This window comes from Auxenochlorella protothecoides, assembly GCF_000733215.1.
Source record: "Auxenochlorella protothecoides strain 0710 unplaced genomic scaffold scaffold17, whole genome shotgun sequence".
In the NCBI taxonomy this organism is placed as follows: domain Eukaryota; kingdom Viridiplantae; phylum Chlorophyta; class Trebouxiophyceae; order Chlorellales; family Chlorellaceae; genus Auxenochlorella; species Auxenochlorella protothecoides.
The window spans coordinates 161026-175634 of NW_011934486.1; the positions used below are offsets into that span (position 1 = coordinate 161026).

The following is a 14609-nucleotide window of genomic DNA, read 5'->3' on the forward strand; positions in this document are numbered from 1 at the left end:
GGGCTGGCAGGCTAGGTGGGAAGGGCATCTCTGACCCAGAAAAAGAGCAGGAGGGGTGGCGGCGCACCTCCACTCTCATTCGAGTGACTGCGTATTGCCTTCCCACCCTATTCCTGTCTGGCCCTCCTGATGGACCTCGGCCCTGCACTGCCCCCGCGTCAGGTCGACCTAGTTGTGTAGGATGGAGAGGCCACAGTCCGGTCACATTTGGGGTGTATTCTTCTCATAACATGGTATGACGAAAAAAATTGAGGCCTGACACGACAGTGCAGCGGCGAGCCTCGCCAGGGGACCTGCGCCAGCCCAAGCGGGCGCAGGCGCCGGCTGCGCAGGCTCGACAAAGGGATGCAGCCGATTCAGTTTGGGATCAGGCATGGGCCAGCTCCTTCTGTCCAGCCCTCTTGCTAGCCTTGATCCCGGCAATCGCTGCGCAGTGTGGGTTGTTTGGGGGAGGGCGAATCATCCCTGTACTCATATTGATCTGGTGCCAAGCACCCGCCATACGCATCCCGCCCCTGATGCACTGCGTGGCAGCCCTCCCAACCCCGCACAAAGAACACAGCGGCCCCACGCTGCCACGCACGCCACCCCTCTCCTGAACAGTCCCCGAGACTCACCCTTGGCGTAGTCAGGGGCCTTGAACACGCCGCTGCCGGAGACGAGTGCGTTGGCCCCAACCTCGATCACCTCCCAGGCGTTGTCCGGCACGATGCCGCCATCCACCTCGATCCAGGGGTTGACGCCCCGCTCATCGCACATGGCTTTCAGCGCCTTGATCTTCCGGACCTGGGTGGTCAAGGGTGCACGGGCAGAAGGATAGCAATCAGATGAGGCAGTCGAGTGGGGACGTACTGCATGCGTAGCACGAGTCTGCACGCTCCCACCGGGGCCCGAAGAGCTCCAAGGTGGGGAGTGCTGCCGGAACTGGCTGCCCCACCCCCCCACACATGCTTCAAACCACTCCTCCCCTGCTCTGAGACCAAGGCCTCCCCTCGCTCTTGCAGTCTTCCGACCAACAAGGCCCCCCCCCCAGATGCCCGACAACAACATCCCACCTGGGACGCAATGAACTTCTGGCCCCCGAAGCCAGGGTTGACGCTCATGACCAGCACCAAGTCGACGATGTCCAGCACATACTCGATGGTGTCCAGGGACGTCCCAGGGTTCAGCACCACGCCCGCCTTGCACCCCAGCTCCTTGATCTGCGCGCCGCAGAGGGTGGTAAGGGGAACCTGAGGGCTGGCAGGGCAGGTGGGAGGGGCCAGCCCAGCCTGGCAGGGCTGCCCACAGCCCCAGACCGATGAGAAACCCTCGCAACAAGATGCATCAGACAGCCTGTCGTGATCACCCGTCTCCCTCAAGGACCTTGCCTGGTTGATGGCGCGGTGCAGGTGGATGGTGGAGGACTGCTCGGCATGCACCGAGATGATGTCGGAGCCGGCCTTGGCAAAGTCAGCCACACGCAGCTCTGGCTCCACAATCATCTGCACCATGGTGCAAGGGAGGGGAAGGGCACGATGAGGAGGCTGACTCAGCATGTGGGACGATCAGGATGCCGTCAAGGGCTGGAAAGGGCGCTCGCACATCTGATACCCCTCTCTGCCAGCAGCCAGGTGCAGGCGTGCCATCCACACGCACACACCCTCTCGGGAAATCCTCCGCCGAATCCCATCCTTACGCACCAGGTGGGTGTCCAGGGGCTTGTCGGTGATGTTGCGCAGGGCATCCACCACCAGGGGCCCAATGGTGATGTTGGGCACAAAGCGGCCGTCCATGACGTCGACGTGGATCCAGTCGGCGCCTGCCTCGTCCACGGCCTTGACCTGGCGGGCAGCGGTGAAGGAGAGGGGGCTGAGCATGCTGGAGTTGACCTGGGCACACAACCTGCAAGTCGACTCCATGGAGCATGGGTCAGGGCTGCTGATCCACTCTATGATAACCCTTGCGAGCGACGCACCTGTTCACCCAGGCGACTGAAATCCGCGCTCAGGATGGAGGGAGCCACCTGCAGCAGTCGGGCGGAGCCTTGGAGCCCTCAGTATACTGGCTTCCGACCAGGGCCCGCCCTACGTCACCGAGCGGAGGGGAGCAGCAGGGCACGCGTATGCACTGGGAGCATGCGAGCCCGAATCTCACCATAATATCCGATTTGCTGAAGCGGTCTACTCGGGCGTTGGCACGGACCGACATCCCCCTGCGACCCCCGCGCGTGGACATCTTTGGGGAGAGGGCAGCCTTGAAGGCATTTGTGGCCATCAGTGTGGACATGATGGCTGATGAATCGATTGAGTGCCTCGTAACAGGTAAAAAATCGAGTAATTACGACTTCAAGCGCTTGGTCTCGGGATACTCCGGGCCCCTCCTTATCGGTGGTGCTCCGTCCCTGAGCAGATCTCCTGGATTCGGAGTTTGGGCGCAAGCACGACAGTTGCATCCCCAAAGGTATTCACTGGGACGATGCAAGGATTGGAAACAGCATCCACCCCAACATGTAAACTTGGAAGATTTTGACCGAGAACCGACAGACCCCTGCCGTGGTGCGGGAGGGAAAATGGCTGCGCAGCTGGTGCACAGCCAAAGTGCCCCACTCGTGCCATGCAGCCCATGGGGGGTATGGAGATCGCAGAACCACAAGTTCTTCATTAGATCATCTGTCGTACATGATTCTAGAAGCTCCACTGCCCCGCGCGCTGGACGGCGAAAACTGGTGCTGGTGCCTGCCTCTAGGTCCCCATTGGGAAGGAGTGTTGCTCCCAGGCGGCGGGCACCCGCCCTCGCTGCAGTGCCCAAGGCTCAGGGCGCTCTTGATTTCATAAACTCCAACGTCACCCCCCTGGCCCTCATTTCTGCCCTCTTGATCGGGTGCGCTCAGGGGAGAGCAGGGTCCAGATCCTGCAGATCCAGGCGCTGCAGGGGGTTGCGCGCTCCACGCATTCCAGTCCTCCACTCACGCTCAGACCCCTCCCCTCCTCCTCTGACCCTTACCCCTCCCAGGTGGCACTTCCCAGCCTATGGTGCCGCCGCGGCGGGTAGGAACCTGGCCCCGCTCTCCACCGCGGGCATGTTCTTCCTTTCCGGCCTGCTACTGAACTCGGGGGAGGTGGGCGACGCGCTGCGCTGTCCCGCGGCCCTGGCCTACGGCCTGACGGCGGTGCTGGGGCTGACCTCCGCCCTGGCGCCCCTCGTCCTCCGCCTCCCCCTGGCGCCGCCCGAGCTGGCCATCGGCTTCGCCGTCTTCTGCTGCATGCCCACCACCCTCTCCACGGGTGTGGTCCTGACGCAGGTGGGGATGAGTTGGAGAGGGAGGATGGGAAGTGGGAGTCATAGAGAGCCCCCAGTACTGTCCAAGCCATGGCGCATACTCCTTGGCATGGATCATGGGCGCCGGCTCTGGCATGCCCCATCCCAAACACCCCTGCTGATGTGTGTGTGCGCGCCTGGCCATCCAGGCGCCGGCTGCCTGCCCAGGCGGTAAGGTCGTCTTGCGAGGCTCAACACTCGGCCGCGCGCCCAGCCCTCTCCCCGCTCGGCACCCACAGGCGGTGCGCGGGAACGCGGCCGTGGCCCTGATGCTGACGGTGTCCAGCAACCTGCTCAGCGTGCTCAGCGTACCACTCCTCCTGCGCTGGGTCCTGGGCTCCGCCGCGGGCGCGGCCTCCTTCTCCCCGCTGGCCATCTGTCTGGGCCTGGCCCGCACGGTGGTGGCGCCGCTGCTGGCGGGCGTGGCGGTGCAGCTGGCCGTGCCCGGCGTGCCCGCCTGGCGCGCCGCGCGCCGGCGCCAGCTGTCCTACCTCAGCGCGGGCCTGCTGGCCTTCATCCCCTGGATGCAGATCAGCCGCGCGGCGGCGGGGCGGCTGCCACTGGGACCCGGCACGCTGGCCAGCGCCGCCGCCACGGGGCTGGGCATCCACCTCGTGTTCCTGGCCACGAACGTCGCCCTCACCAGCCTCATCCGCTTCTCCACGATCAGCGCCGTGGCAGGTGCTGCTGCATGAGGGATTGGGGTGGAGGAGACTGGGCTCGGAGTGCCGGTGCCACCCTGCCCATGCATGGGTGGACAAGGTTGTCCAAGCATGGCTGGTGGCGGAGGCGGAAGTGAACCCCCACCGCGGCCCCCCTCCTTCACTGTTACCTCTGCAGATCGCGGCATACGGCGCGCGGTCATCCTGTGCAGCAGCCAGAAGACGCTGCCCATCGCCATTGCTGTCATAGGCCAGCTGGGCGAGGGCCTGGGCCCAGGGGCGGCCTACGCCGCCATCGCCTGCGTGGCGGCACACCTCATCCAGACCGTGTTCGATTCCGGCCTGGTGTCGTGGTGGCTCCGGCGAGACGCAGCGGCGCTGGAGGCCGAGACGAGGGCCGTCTAGCGGGCCTTGTCCGGCCCTGCAGGGGCTTGAGTTGGATGGGGTCGCACTGAGGTTGCAGCGACATGCTGCCATGTTGGGAGCAAATAGGAAACGCCATTTCCTGCCCTGAAGCTGTGAGATAGAGGCAGTGCACCTCGTATGGCCATGCATGCTGGCATGGTGTCATACATCCTGCCCGCTGGCAACCAAGGCAGACCCTCGTCGTGAACCTCTGTGTGTCTTCCTGTCAACAAGGCCCCTCCCAGGGCAAATTCAGGGGGACGGGGCTGAGTTCCCTGCGCAAGCGTATGTGCCAAGCAGCAAGCAGAGCAGAGCAAAGCTAGGGGACAGAGGGGGCCGGGCCATTCACTCGACACGAGGGACCCCAGCGGCAGAGTGCCAGGGCGCCTCAGCTCATTGGAGCGTCGGCCTGCCGGCCTCAGGGCTCGTCCCAGAGGTCCGACAAGGTCTTGTACGGCCCCTCCTCGCTCAGCCAGAAGGAACCGTCCACCATGCGCTGCTGGTGGGCGATGCCATTCAGCTTTGCCATGGCTTCCTCCGACAACTCCCAGTCCCAGACGTCCGCATTTTGCTGCAAGGAAGGGAAGGCGGGAAGGTTGTGAGAAAATGGATGATGAGCAGTGATCAAATCAGAGAGACCTGTGGCACATGCGCCGCTACACTTACAGTCTTCCAGGCAACCCCTCGCCTGGTCCCCTCCCGTCAACCTGCCGAGGCGCACGGCCCCTTTGGCACTGCCTATGATTGTCATCACAGTGCCGAGAAACACTACTCTCCTCCTTTCAAAGTCATCCTCAACCCCCCCATCACACTACCTTGATGCGGTCCTCGTTGGTGCTCTTGGGCAGGAAGGAGGTCCCGCGCTGCAGCGCCCAGCGCAGCGCCACCTGCGCGGGGGTCCGCCCCGCCTCGCCCGCCACCTCCGCCAGCACGGGGTCGTCCAGCAGGCGCGCGCTGGGGGCGCGCCCCAGCTCCGCCGCGCTGTCCGGGGACCCCAGCGGGGAGTAGGCGGTGAGATGGATGCCCGCGGCGCGGCAGTGCGCCAGCAGGCGCTCGTTGCGGAAGTAGGGGTGCGCCTCCACCTGGCACACCGCCGGCGGGATGGTGGCGCCCGCCGCCAGCTCCTCCAGCTTCCGGACGGAGAAGTTGGCCACGCCGATGGAGCGCGCCAGACCCGCGTGCACCAGCCCCTCCATGGCGCCCCAGGTCTCGGCGGTGGGGGGCGTCAGGCGCGGGCCTTTCGTCCCCGTCACCGGCCAGTGCATCAGGTACAGGTCGAGGTAGTCGAGGCGCAGCGCACGCAGCGTGCGCCGGGCCGCGCGCTCCACGGCGGCGGCCGCGTGCGACGTGTTCCACAGCTTGCCCGTGATGAACAGGTCCTCGCGCCGCACCACGCCGGCCTCGAACAGCGCGGCAAGGGCCGCGCCCACCTCGGCCTCGTTGCGGTACACCTCCGCGCAGTCCAGGTGGCGGTAGCCCAGGCGCACCGCCGCCTGCACCGCCGCCGCAACCTGGCCGGGCGGCGCCTTCCACGTGCCCAGGCCCAGCAGCGGCATGCGCGCGCCGCTGGAAAGCATGGCATACGCCTGGCGCGCCAGCGGCGGGGAGCGGCGCCCGTGAAGGCGTGCGGCGGGCTCCCGGCCAATGCGTCGGGGGCCGGCGAGGCGTGGGGAGGTTGTGCTGGCCCAGCGCCGCTGCGCAGTCCCTCGCTCCGCGCTCTGCTGGGACCCTGCTCCCCGCTGGGAGCCGCGCCGCCCTCCGGCTCGTCCCACAGCTCCTCCATCGTCCTGCCGGGCCGGAGAAGGGGGTCAGCTTGAAGATTGATGAGCAAATCAAGCATGTTCTCCCGATAATGGCATTGACAAGGTCGGAGCTGTTAACACTCGCGTGAGAGACGAAGTGCGCGATGCCCAGAAACTCCTCCACTCGACAAATCCCAAAGCGCACCTGTAGGGACCCCTGGGGTGGAGCCAGGTGGCGCCGTTGACCATGCGCTGCTGCACGGGCAGCGTGCTCAGCGCGGCCATGTCCTCCTCGGTCAGCTCCCAGTCCAAGACCTGCAATGCAGTCATGGTTGCGGGAGGAGAGGCTGGGTGGGAGACGCATGAGCAAAGGCCGTCACGCCGCATGGTGCCCGTGTGGCGAGCTCGAACTGCCAGGGCATCCCATGCTGGGCCTTTAATGATGTCGCGATTGCATCTGAGCCATGGGGAGGAGCTCCCGTGCACCACGCTGGACCCCCCCCCAAAAAAACCAGACGCCAGCAACTGCACACCTGTAGGTTGCCTGCGATGCGCGCGGGTGAGGTGCTCTTGGGGATGACGCTGGTGCCATGCTGCAGCGCCCAGCGGATCAGCACCTGGCCCGCGTTCTTGCCGCACGCCGCGGCGACCGCCAGCACCCGCTCGTCCCGCAGCAGGTCCAGCGGGAGCTTGCGGGGGAAGATGGAGGCCGAGTCGGGGGAGCCCAGCGGGGAAAACGCCGTGACATGGATGCCCCTCTCCCGACACCAGCCCAGCAGGGCGTCGTTCCGCCAGTAGGGGTGCGCCTCGATCTGTGTGTGTGTGTGAGGTGTGAGGAGTGGTATAGAGGGGAGGAAGGAGGGGGAGCTGCAGGGCCTGAGTAGAGCATCCGTGACAGAACTGGAAGACCGGGTGCTGTGGACTCTAAAGAGGGGGAGATTGCGCTTGCTGTCCATGCATGGGGCCCGGAACAGCTAGAGCGGGCCCTATCCGAGCCGCCTCCCGACCGACTGCCTGCCGCATCATTCACCAACCTGGCACACGGCCGGCTGGATGGTGGCGTGCTGCATCACCTCCTCCATCTTCCGGGCAGAGAAGTTGGACATGCCGATGGCACGCACCAGCCCCTCCCGCACCAGCCCCTCCATGGCGTCCCAGGTGTCTCGCAAGGAGGGGGTCAGGGCGGGACCGGGGATGCCGGTGACGGGCCAGTGGATGAGGTAGAGGTCGAGGTAGGTCAGGCGCAGCGCCGCCAGGGACTTGACGCAGGCGGCCCTCACGCGCCCCACGGCATGGTCTGAGTTCCTGTGCGTTGGGGTTGCATAGAGGGGGGTAAAACTGTCGGCCGCTACTGTGCATGACATCGGGAGTGCCGAGCCTGCCTTGCTCCTCAAAACCGCAGGCAGGCGGGGTGAGGACACTCCCCATGCGAGGGTCTTCTGGTGCGCAGTGCTTGCCTCGCTCCTCGAAGTAGGCCCCAGGATGCAACTCGGCTCCATTCGCATGCTCACACCAGTGCCTGTAATCCCAACCCTCCCGACTCACCAGAGCTTGGAGCAGATGAACAGCTCCTCCCGAGGAATGGCGCCGCTGCCCAGTGCGGCCTGCAGGGCCTCCCCCACCTCCTCCTCGTTCTGGTACACTGAGGCGCAGTCGATGTGGCGGTACCCGGCCTTCAGAGCGGCGTGCACGGCGGACCGCACCTGGCCCCTCTCCGCCTTCCAGGTGCCCAGGCCCACCAGGGGAATGCTGCCCCCAGAGGCCAGGGTCGCGCGGGGCACATCCACCCGAGCATATAATGCCTTGGTAGCATCTCTGCGTGCCTGCTTCCTGGCGGCCAGCTCACGGACCTCCGCGGCCTGGGCCTGGGCAGGGAGATCGCGGGGTGTCCCTGGCGAGGCCACAAAGTCCAGCACGGTCGTTCGGCTCCCCCGGCATCCCGGCAGATCGATGCGGTAGGACTCGATCCAGGGGGATTTGGCAAGGTTCGCCTGGCCCATGGGCCCCCGCGAGGTGTCGGACCCGATTCAAGTCAAAACAACATGCCAAGATGGGCAGGGAGTGACCGGCCAGGGTCCACGCGCCTGGTCTGCAAAACGGACCAAGGATATGGGGCAGCGTGCAGAGGTGAATGCTGCCACACCATCGGGGATTGGCGCGGGGTACAGGGGTGGGGGTCAGCCACTCCAAATAGCTGCCACCCGCAGAATTTCAAGATGGAGAAAGCGCCATGGCGGGAAGGGCACCTCGGCCAAATCTGACTTCGCCCTGTTGAAGAGTCGCTTCTCAGACCCCTCTGCCCCCTCCTTGGGTGTGCTGAGATCCAGGGGAAGATCCGCCCTCCGTGTCCGGTTCTCGCCCTTGAGCAGCAGCAGAGGGAGAGACCCTCTCGCCAACGACGAGTCGTTGCTCGCCACCCCATACTTGGAGGACAACGCGTTGTACTCTGACTGAGCTCGTGTTGTGATCATCAAACATTATGACGGACAACCCTTTCAATGACAACCCCTTTGGTCGCAACCAGGTCGGCACAGTGTTGACGCTGGGGTTCTACAAAGTCTGTGCAGCACTGAGCGTGCGCGGATTCCGTATGTCGGAAGCAGGGGGGACCTCGTACCTGCTCGCATTGATATCACGGTCTAGGTGCATTTGGTTTCGGAGTATCGACATTCCCCTCTCCCTCGCGGTGCCCGCAGACCAACGGATCGCAGGCCGCATCTGCTGGTGGGTGCGGGCCTGGCTCATCGTGCCACGCAGGGAGTTGTGGGGCGGTAGGAGAGATACGCGGACACAATGCTCAATTGATTGCGCCCTTGCCCTTGGCACAGGTCCCTGGGCGACAGAGAGCAGCGCTGGGGCATGGGGCACCGGGGCACCCGCTGCCACCCCAGCCTGGGCTGAGGATGTCACGACCAGTGCGTTCGCTGCCCCTGCTCCAATGCTGAACGACACCGTGCCTGCTGCCCCTGGGGTCAAGAACACGGTGAGGAGCTGGCTTGTCCCATTACGTCGTCAGGGCAATGTGGTCCTGCCCCGGCACTGCCCGGTGACCCGATGAGCGGCAGCAGCGGCGACCTGCCAATTGGCAAGTCCTATCCTCTTCCAGCCCAAAGTGCCTGCTCCTTGCTTCACCAGTCTTCCCACCCCATCCACAACTCCTTTCCTGCCGCAGAAGACCGAGAAGAACCTGGACAAGCGGGAAGCTGACCTGAACCGTCGCGAGGCGGAGCTGCGTCGGTTGGAGCAGGAGCTGAGGGCCGGCGGCGCCGGCAGCCTGAAGAACTGGCCGCCATACTGCGCCTTCACCTACCACGACATCCGGGCCGAGATCCCGCAGCCCCTCCAGGGCATGGTCCGGTCTGCCTACTGGGCATACCTGGTGAGTGGCCGGCGGCGTGCCGCCATTGCCTAGGCTGGCGCACTGGGTGCACAGTTCTGGATTGAGAGTCAGGCAACTGGTAGAGTGGTGATCACCCTCGGTGCAAACCACGATTTCCTTCCTTCATCACCATCATCTGGCATTCGCTGATTGCGCGGTTCAAAATCGCGAGATCATCCCAGCTCACCCTCGGATCTTGGCACCCCTTTCACACCTCCCCCAACCCCCCTCGCCCAACCTCCCAGGGCCTGGTGCTGTGCCTCTTCTTCAACTTTGTGGGCACGGCCGCCTACCTGATCGGTGTGGACGGCGGCGGCATCGCCGCCTTCCTCTGGGGTGGGCTCTACATGCTGGGCGGCGTGCCGCTGGCCTGGTTCCTCTGGTACCGCCGCGTGTACAGCGCCGCCATCAAGGATAGCGCCTTCCAGTACGGCCTTTTCTTCGCCATGTACATGGCTCACCTCATCTTCGTGGGCTGGAGCGTCGTCGGTACGATGCAGGGAGGGGAGGGAAGGGGAGGGCATGGGCGTGAAGAGTACCGGCAGAGGCGCGGTTGTCGGGCGTGCCCCAGATGGTGTCTGGAAAACTCTGAATGGCCAGAGACCAGGACATTTTTGCATCTGCCACCCCCCCACCCCTGCTATGTTCCGCTGACCTCCAAGTATCACTGCCCTGCTCCGCCCGCAGCCCCGCCCATCCTGAACTCCAGCAGCCACACCGGGTTCTGGGAGGCCATCAACGTCATCAGCGACAACACGGGCGTGGGCGTCATGTACTTCATCGGTGCGGCGCTTTGGGCCGTCGAGTTCCTCTGGTCCTTCTGGGTCCTGAAACTGGTCTACTCCTGCTTCCGGGGCCAGGGCCACACCGCAAGGAGCGTGAAGAACGACGCAGCGGCCACCGGAGTGAGGTCCCAGGTCTGAGGCGGGGGTGGCACATTGCACCCACTGCCGCCCAAGTCGAAATCGGCTTGGGCTGGGCAGGGCTGGAGCACCCCCGCACCCATGATTCCGCACTGCGTGCTCCTTTTCACCCGTGGTCTGAACCGCGATGTTGGCTTTCTGTAAGGAGGTATTGGCCCGACGGGGCAAGCTCCCCGTGACCCCGGGGATCTGTCTGCATCTGCCACTTTGCGGAGCGCCCGAGAATACAAACGCAGCGGCATTGATGGGGGCACCCACTGCACGAGCAAGGCCACCCATTCCTCGAAGAGAGACTGGTAGCTTCGGGGGCCCCACGGCGGGGAGTTCTGTCCCTGGAACCAGGAGATCCCGGCCTTGCTGGGAGGAGTGAAAGACCGCGCGGGGTGCCGGAGACGGCGGGAGCAAGCATGGCAGCAGCGATAGAACAATTCCAGAAGTCCGAGACGAGCCCAACGTGCGTACCGCATGATTCATCTGCCCCATACAATGCGCTCCCGCCTCGACACGCCTTTACCACCCTTCCTTGCAGGGGCAGGCCCAGCGGGGATGCGGAGCACAACGTGTCCCGTTTCGACACGGCGGAACTCATGGTAGGTGTCCTGCCGTCCCGTGGGATTGCGGTCACAGGCGTCAGTCTGGGATGTGCCGTGCTGGTCGGGAGTGTTTAGCCCGTCGCCCACCTCACCATAGGCGCGCGTTCGAGCCCTGGCCCAGTTCCCGGAGGAGCTCCCGGCAATCTACAGTCGTGCCAAGCCATCTTCTGCCTCGCTGCAAGCGGTGTATGGGTGGCAGGACCTGCGGCGGCGGCGTGAGTTGGAGCTCCTCTCCGCGTACGGCGGCAGCGCCATGCAGCCCTCAACCTTTGTGCCCACGACCCAGCTGCCGCTGGTGCACTCTCCTTCGACGCTGCACAGCAATGATGCCATCGAGCGGCCCACCACCTCCCTCCCCCGCCAGGTCAGTGGCATGGTGAGCGCGTGGGCCATGTTCCATGCTGGGGGAGGGTGCATTGCAGGCTTAAAGACTCATAGCTTGGAGTTTCGGGAGTGAGTGTGGTCCAAGCTTATGTGAAGGTCTCGTCTCGCCACCCATGCCCTCTCAAACTCACCGAGGGCTGATGGAGTGTGTCACTGGCCCACCTGCGGGACGGAATGGAAACTTCCAGAACTGGAGTCCTTCGTGGCCGACTTCCTCTTCACCCTGTCTTCCCTCCCAAACTTACACAGCTGGGCAAGACGTCCAAGCACCACAAGGCCAAGGGGAACAGCAACGGGCGGACCTACACCAGCAAGTTCCGGGGGGTGCACCAGACCTTCCCCACCAAGCGATGGGAGGCCCAGTTCCGGCGCAACGGCAAGCCCACCTCGCTCGGCTGCTTCGACGCGGAGGAGGAGGCGGCGCGCGCCTACGACAAGATGATGCTGTGGTGCGAGCTGCACCATGCCACTGGGGTCAAGGGTGGCATCACCAACTTTGACCACTCGGACTACGAGCAGGACGTGTCGTGGCTGCTCAACATCACCCAGGTGAGGAGGGTGATTGGGTGCTGGTTTGTACAAGGAGACGGGTGACGCTGATGTACCTTTGAGCCATTGCGCACTCAGAAAGTGCCATGACAGTTGCGCCGCACAATTGCAGATTGTGCAGGGCGCTCTCTGCTGCTGTGAATGACCACCTGTTGCACCTTTCATTCCATTGTATATCACCATGTCTTGTCAACCAACACCCAACTGCCTCAGGACGACCTGGTCCAGCTTCTGAGGAGCGATGGGAGGCAGCAGGCCCAGAGGCGAACGATGCGCCAGAAGCGAGACCAGGTACTGTACAGCGGCGCTGGAGCCTCTGGCGACGACGACTGACCATGGAATTTCACCAGGCCGGACGCCGCCCACCCCAACCCCCAGGAGCGCTCAGCAACTGTACATTGCACGTGCCTTGACACCCTCTACTTTCGACTGCTGGTGGCATTGACTCTATGTTCCTGCTCCTTCCCTACATCATGACATATATCTTCATGTCTGACCTTTTGTTGCCATGTACCCTGCCAACCCCCCATCGCTTGAACTGCCAGTGGGCGGACACCCATATCCTTGCGATGCAATGCAGACCCTCACACTGCACTGATGTACATGAAGCCGGCAGGCTGGGGGCGTGCAGACGTGGGAAAGGGAATCCCCCCCATAGAGTAGCTCATCGCTTTCCGCGCTTCCCACGAGTCCCCGAGCCGCTTCCTGAGCCAGCTGTTGCCAGGGTCTTAGGCTTGCTCTCCTCCGCAGCTGGCTTCGCTTCAGAGGGCGCCTGCTTCTTGGGGCTGAACATATAGACCTGCAAGACACAAGGGTGTTAAAGGTGGGCCGGGTGCGGAGGTATACATTGTGAAGAGCAGCAGAGCGAGCACAACATGACGAGCCATGCATTGCAGAGTAGCAACAAGACGCCTATAGGCAGCGATCAACCCCAGCCCAGCCTGCCCTCCACCACAACAGACGTACATTGTAAATCACATTTCGCCGGATCTGGGCCATCAGTTCCACGTACAGGCGATACGCTTCCAGCTTGTACTCCACCAGAGGGTCTCGCTGCAGGGTGCAGAGGAACATGGGTGGTATGCCCTCGCCACAAGCTGATGCTCGCATTGCAACCTAACCTAACCCAATTACCCCATCCCCCCCCTCCCCCCCTTCCGCGAAAACACGCATTCAAACACACACACACCTGGGCATAGCCACGCAGGGAGACCGCCTGCTGCAGAAATTTGATGGCCTGCAGGTGCTCCTTCCACAGGTTGTCGATCTGCAAGAGGAGGAAGAAGCGCTGCGCCTGCTGCATCAGCCCCGGCTCCTGTGCCTCGATCTGCTCAGCCTTGATGTGGTAGGTCGCCTCCCCCTTGGCCCGCAGCAGGGTGCGAAGCCCCTCGAAGCCGCCCTCCTCTGCCGTCCGCTTCAGCGTCTCTGTGCGTCGAACGGGAGGTAAGAAAGGGCGCCGGCTGAGAAGTTTGCTCCGAACACAGGATTTTGCAGCTCAGTGAGCAGTCCATCGCTGAGAGAGGACCAAGAGCGGCGGCTGACAGGAATGTTTCCAGGAAATTGAGGGTTGGCCTGCATAATTTGGAGCCCCCGAATGCCATAGGGCCATCAACATACCCCACAGAACATTCAGCAGCTGATGCTGATAAGAGTCGCATCCTTTCCCCGAGCTGTGCACCACAACAAGCAACACTCGCCTGCGGTGACATCGGTCATGAGGGGGCAGTACTGCAGCATCTTGGCGGCCAGAGCCTCCAGCGGCCAGCCATCTTGCGGGGTGCTGGGATCCACGTTTGCCTTGAGCAGAGGGGGTTGAGGGCCGGTGGGATGCATGTCTGGTGAGGCGCCAGCTCCATTGACCCTTGTCCAGTCCATGTCCCTCTCCACAGCAGTAAACCCCCCGACCCAGCGTCACCCGGCCTCATCACACAGATCCCCACCTCCAGGATGTCGTCCACGGTCTTCCTGGCGTAGTCGAGCATAACGGGGGTGAGGCTCTTGGCCAGGAGCGCGCGGCGGCGCTCTGCGTACACCCGGTCGCGCTGTGTGTTGAGCACCTGGTCGTACTCGAAGAGCTGCTTGCGGATGTCAAAGAAGTAGGCCTCCACCTTGCGCTGGGCGCCGTCCAGGGCGCCCGTCAGCATCTTGGACTCGATGGGCAGGTCGTCGATGCGGAAGGCCGACATCAGGCCCTGGATCCTGCACGGAGGGATGAAGGATAAGGAGGTTTGGGGGGGGCCTGACGGTGCATGATGCGCTGAGGTGCATGTTGGAGCGTGGTGGGGAGGAATGCGGTGTTCGAGCACAGGAAACGGACGTTTGGAAGAGTTGGGGTCATGCAATGCAAGCTGTCTCATGGGAAGACCATGAGTCAGACATAAACGCGAGCCCGGGGCGGCTCGATAGTGCTGGAGCGCCTCCCTGGTGCAGCTCCAGCAGCCCACCACAATCCTACATACAACCATTCACCTCCCAGGCACACAACTTCCAGCTTGCATGCAGCAACCCCACACCCATTCTCCGGCCTCTCCGCTACCCAACCCAGTGCATCACGCACTTGTCGCCGCCGAAGATGCGGAAGAGGTTGTCCTCCAGGGACAGGAAGTAGCGGGTGCTGCCGGGGTCGCCCTGCCGCCCGCTGCGACCGCGCAGCTGCACCAGAGGCGGGGGGG

At 63.9% G+C, this 14609-nt stretch overlaps 7 protein-coding genes across 7 annotated transcripts in view; 3 read left to right on the forward strand and 4 right to left on the reverse strand.

Annotated features, from left to right (window-relative positions):
- Nucleotides 1-367: 367 nt before the first annotated feature.
- F751_1621 (Ribulose-phosphate 3-epimerase, chloroplastic) lies at nucleotides 368-2268 on the reverse strand (the record flags this gene model as incomplete). The annotated part of the gene is made up of 7 exons (XM_011403996.1): nucleotides 368-426; nucleotides 618-786; nucleotides 1056-1239; nucleotides 1366-1484; nucleotides 1683-1823; nucleotides 1958-2005; nucleotides 2137-2268. 7 exons carry the CDS (start codon nucleotides 2266-2268, stop codon nucleotides 368-370), a joined length of 852 nt encoding a protein of 283 aa, XP_011402298.1.
- Nucleotides 2269-2660: 392 nt separating this feature from the next.
- On the forward strand, nucleotides 2661-4367 carry F751_1622 (hypothetical protein; the record flags this gene model as incomplete). The annotated part of the gene is made up of 6 exons (XM_011403997.1): nucleotides 2661-2727; nucleotides 2784-2862; nucleotides 2995-3283; nucleotides 3540-3728; nucleotides 3831-3981; nucleotides 4141-4367. The coding sequence occupies 6 exons, from the start codon at nucleotides 2661-2663 to the stop codon at nucleotides 4365-4367; spliced, it is 1002 nt and encodes a 333-aa protein (XP_011402299.1).
- Nucleotides 4368-4785: 418 nt separating this feature from the next.
- F751_1623 (Aldo-keto reductase family 4 member C10) lies at nucleotides 4786-8109 on the reverse strand (the record flags this gene model as incomplete). Its single annotated transcript, XM_011403998.1, has 6 exons — nucleotides 4786-4938; nucleotides 5183-5933; nucleotides 6315-6424; nucleotides 6643-6921; nucleotides 7144-7414; nucleotides 7655-8109. The coding sequence occupies 6 exons, from the start codon at nucleotides 8107-8109 to the stop codon at nucleotides 4786-4788; spliced, it is 2019 nt and encodes a 672-aa protein (XP_011402300.1).
- Nucleotides 8110-9047: 938 nt separating this feature from the next.
- On the forward strand, nucleotides 9048-10411 carry F751_1624 (Secretory carrier-associated membrane protein 1; the record flags this gene model as incomplete). Its single annotated transcript, XM_011403999.1, has 4 exons — nucleotides 9048-9092; nucleotides 9282-9488; nucleotides 9734-9977; nucleotides 10176-10411. The coding sequence occupies 4 exons, from the start codon at nucleotides 9048-9050 to the stop codon at nucleotides 10409-10411; spliced, it is 732 nt and encodes a 243-aa protein (XP_011402301.1).
- A 407-nt stretch (nucleotides 10412-10818) lies between these two features.
- F751_1625 (AP2-like ethylene-responsive transcription factor SNZ) lies at nucleotides 10819-12270 on the forward strand (the record flags this gene model as incomplete). Its single annotated transcript, XM_011404000.1, has 5 exons — nucleotides 10819-10865; nucleotides 10941-11001; nucleotides 11102-11380; nucleotides 11638-11937; nucleotides 12151-12270. The coding sequence occupies 5 exons, from the start codon at nucleotides 10819-10821 to the stop codon at nucleotides 12268-12270; spliced, it is 807 nt and encodes a 268-aa protein (XP_011402302.1).
- F751_1626 (hypothetical protein) lies at nucleotides 11930-12274 on the reverse strand (the record flags this gene model as incomplete). Its single annotated transcript, XM_011404001.1, has 1 exon — nucleotides 11930-12274. The coding sequence occupies one exon, from the start codon at nucleotides 12272-12274 to the stop codon at nucleotides 11930-11932; it is 345 nt and encodes a 114-aa protein (XP_011402303.1).
- A 575-nt stretch (nucleotides 12275-12849) lies between these two features.
- Nucleotides 12850-14609, reverse strand: part of F751_1627 (Protein translocase subunit SecA, chloroplastic) — a gene marked incomplete at both ends in the record, with an annotated part of 6521 nt that continues 4761 nt past the window's right edge. The window contains 5 exons of the mRNA XM_011404002.1: nucleotides 12850-12990; nucleotides 13127-13360; nucleotides 13645-13734; nucleotides 13878-14136; nucleotides 14495-14589. Coding sequence (XP_011402304.1) covers nucleotides 12850-12990; nucleotides 13127-13360; nucleotides 13645-13734; nucleotides 13878-14136; nucleotides 14495-14589 — 819 coding nt within the window. The remainder of the gene's footprint in view (nucleotides 12991-13126; nucleotides 13361-13644; nucleotides 13735-13877; nucleotides 14137-14494; nucleotides 14590-14609) is intronic.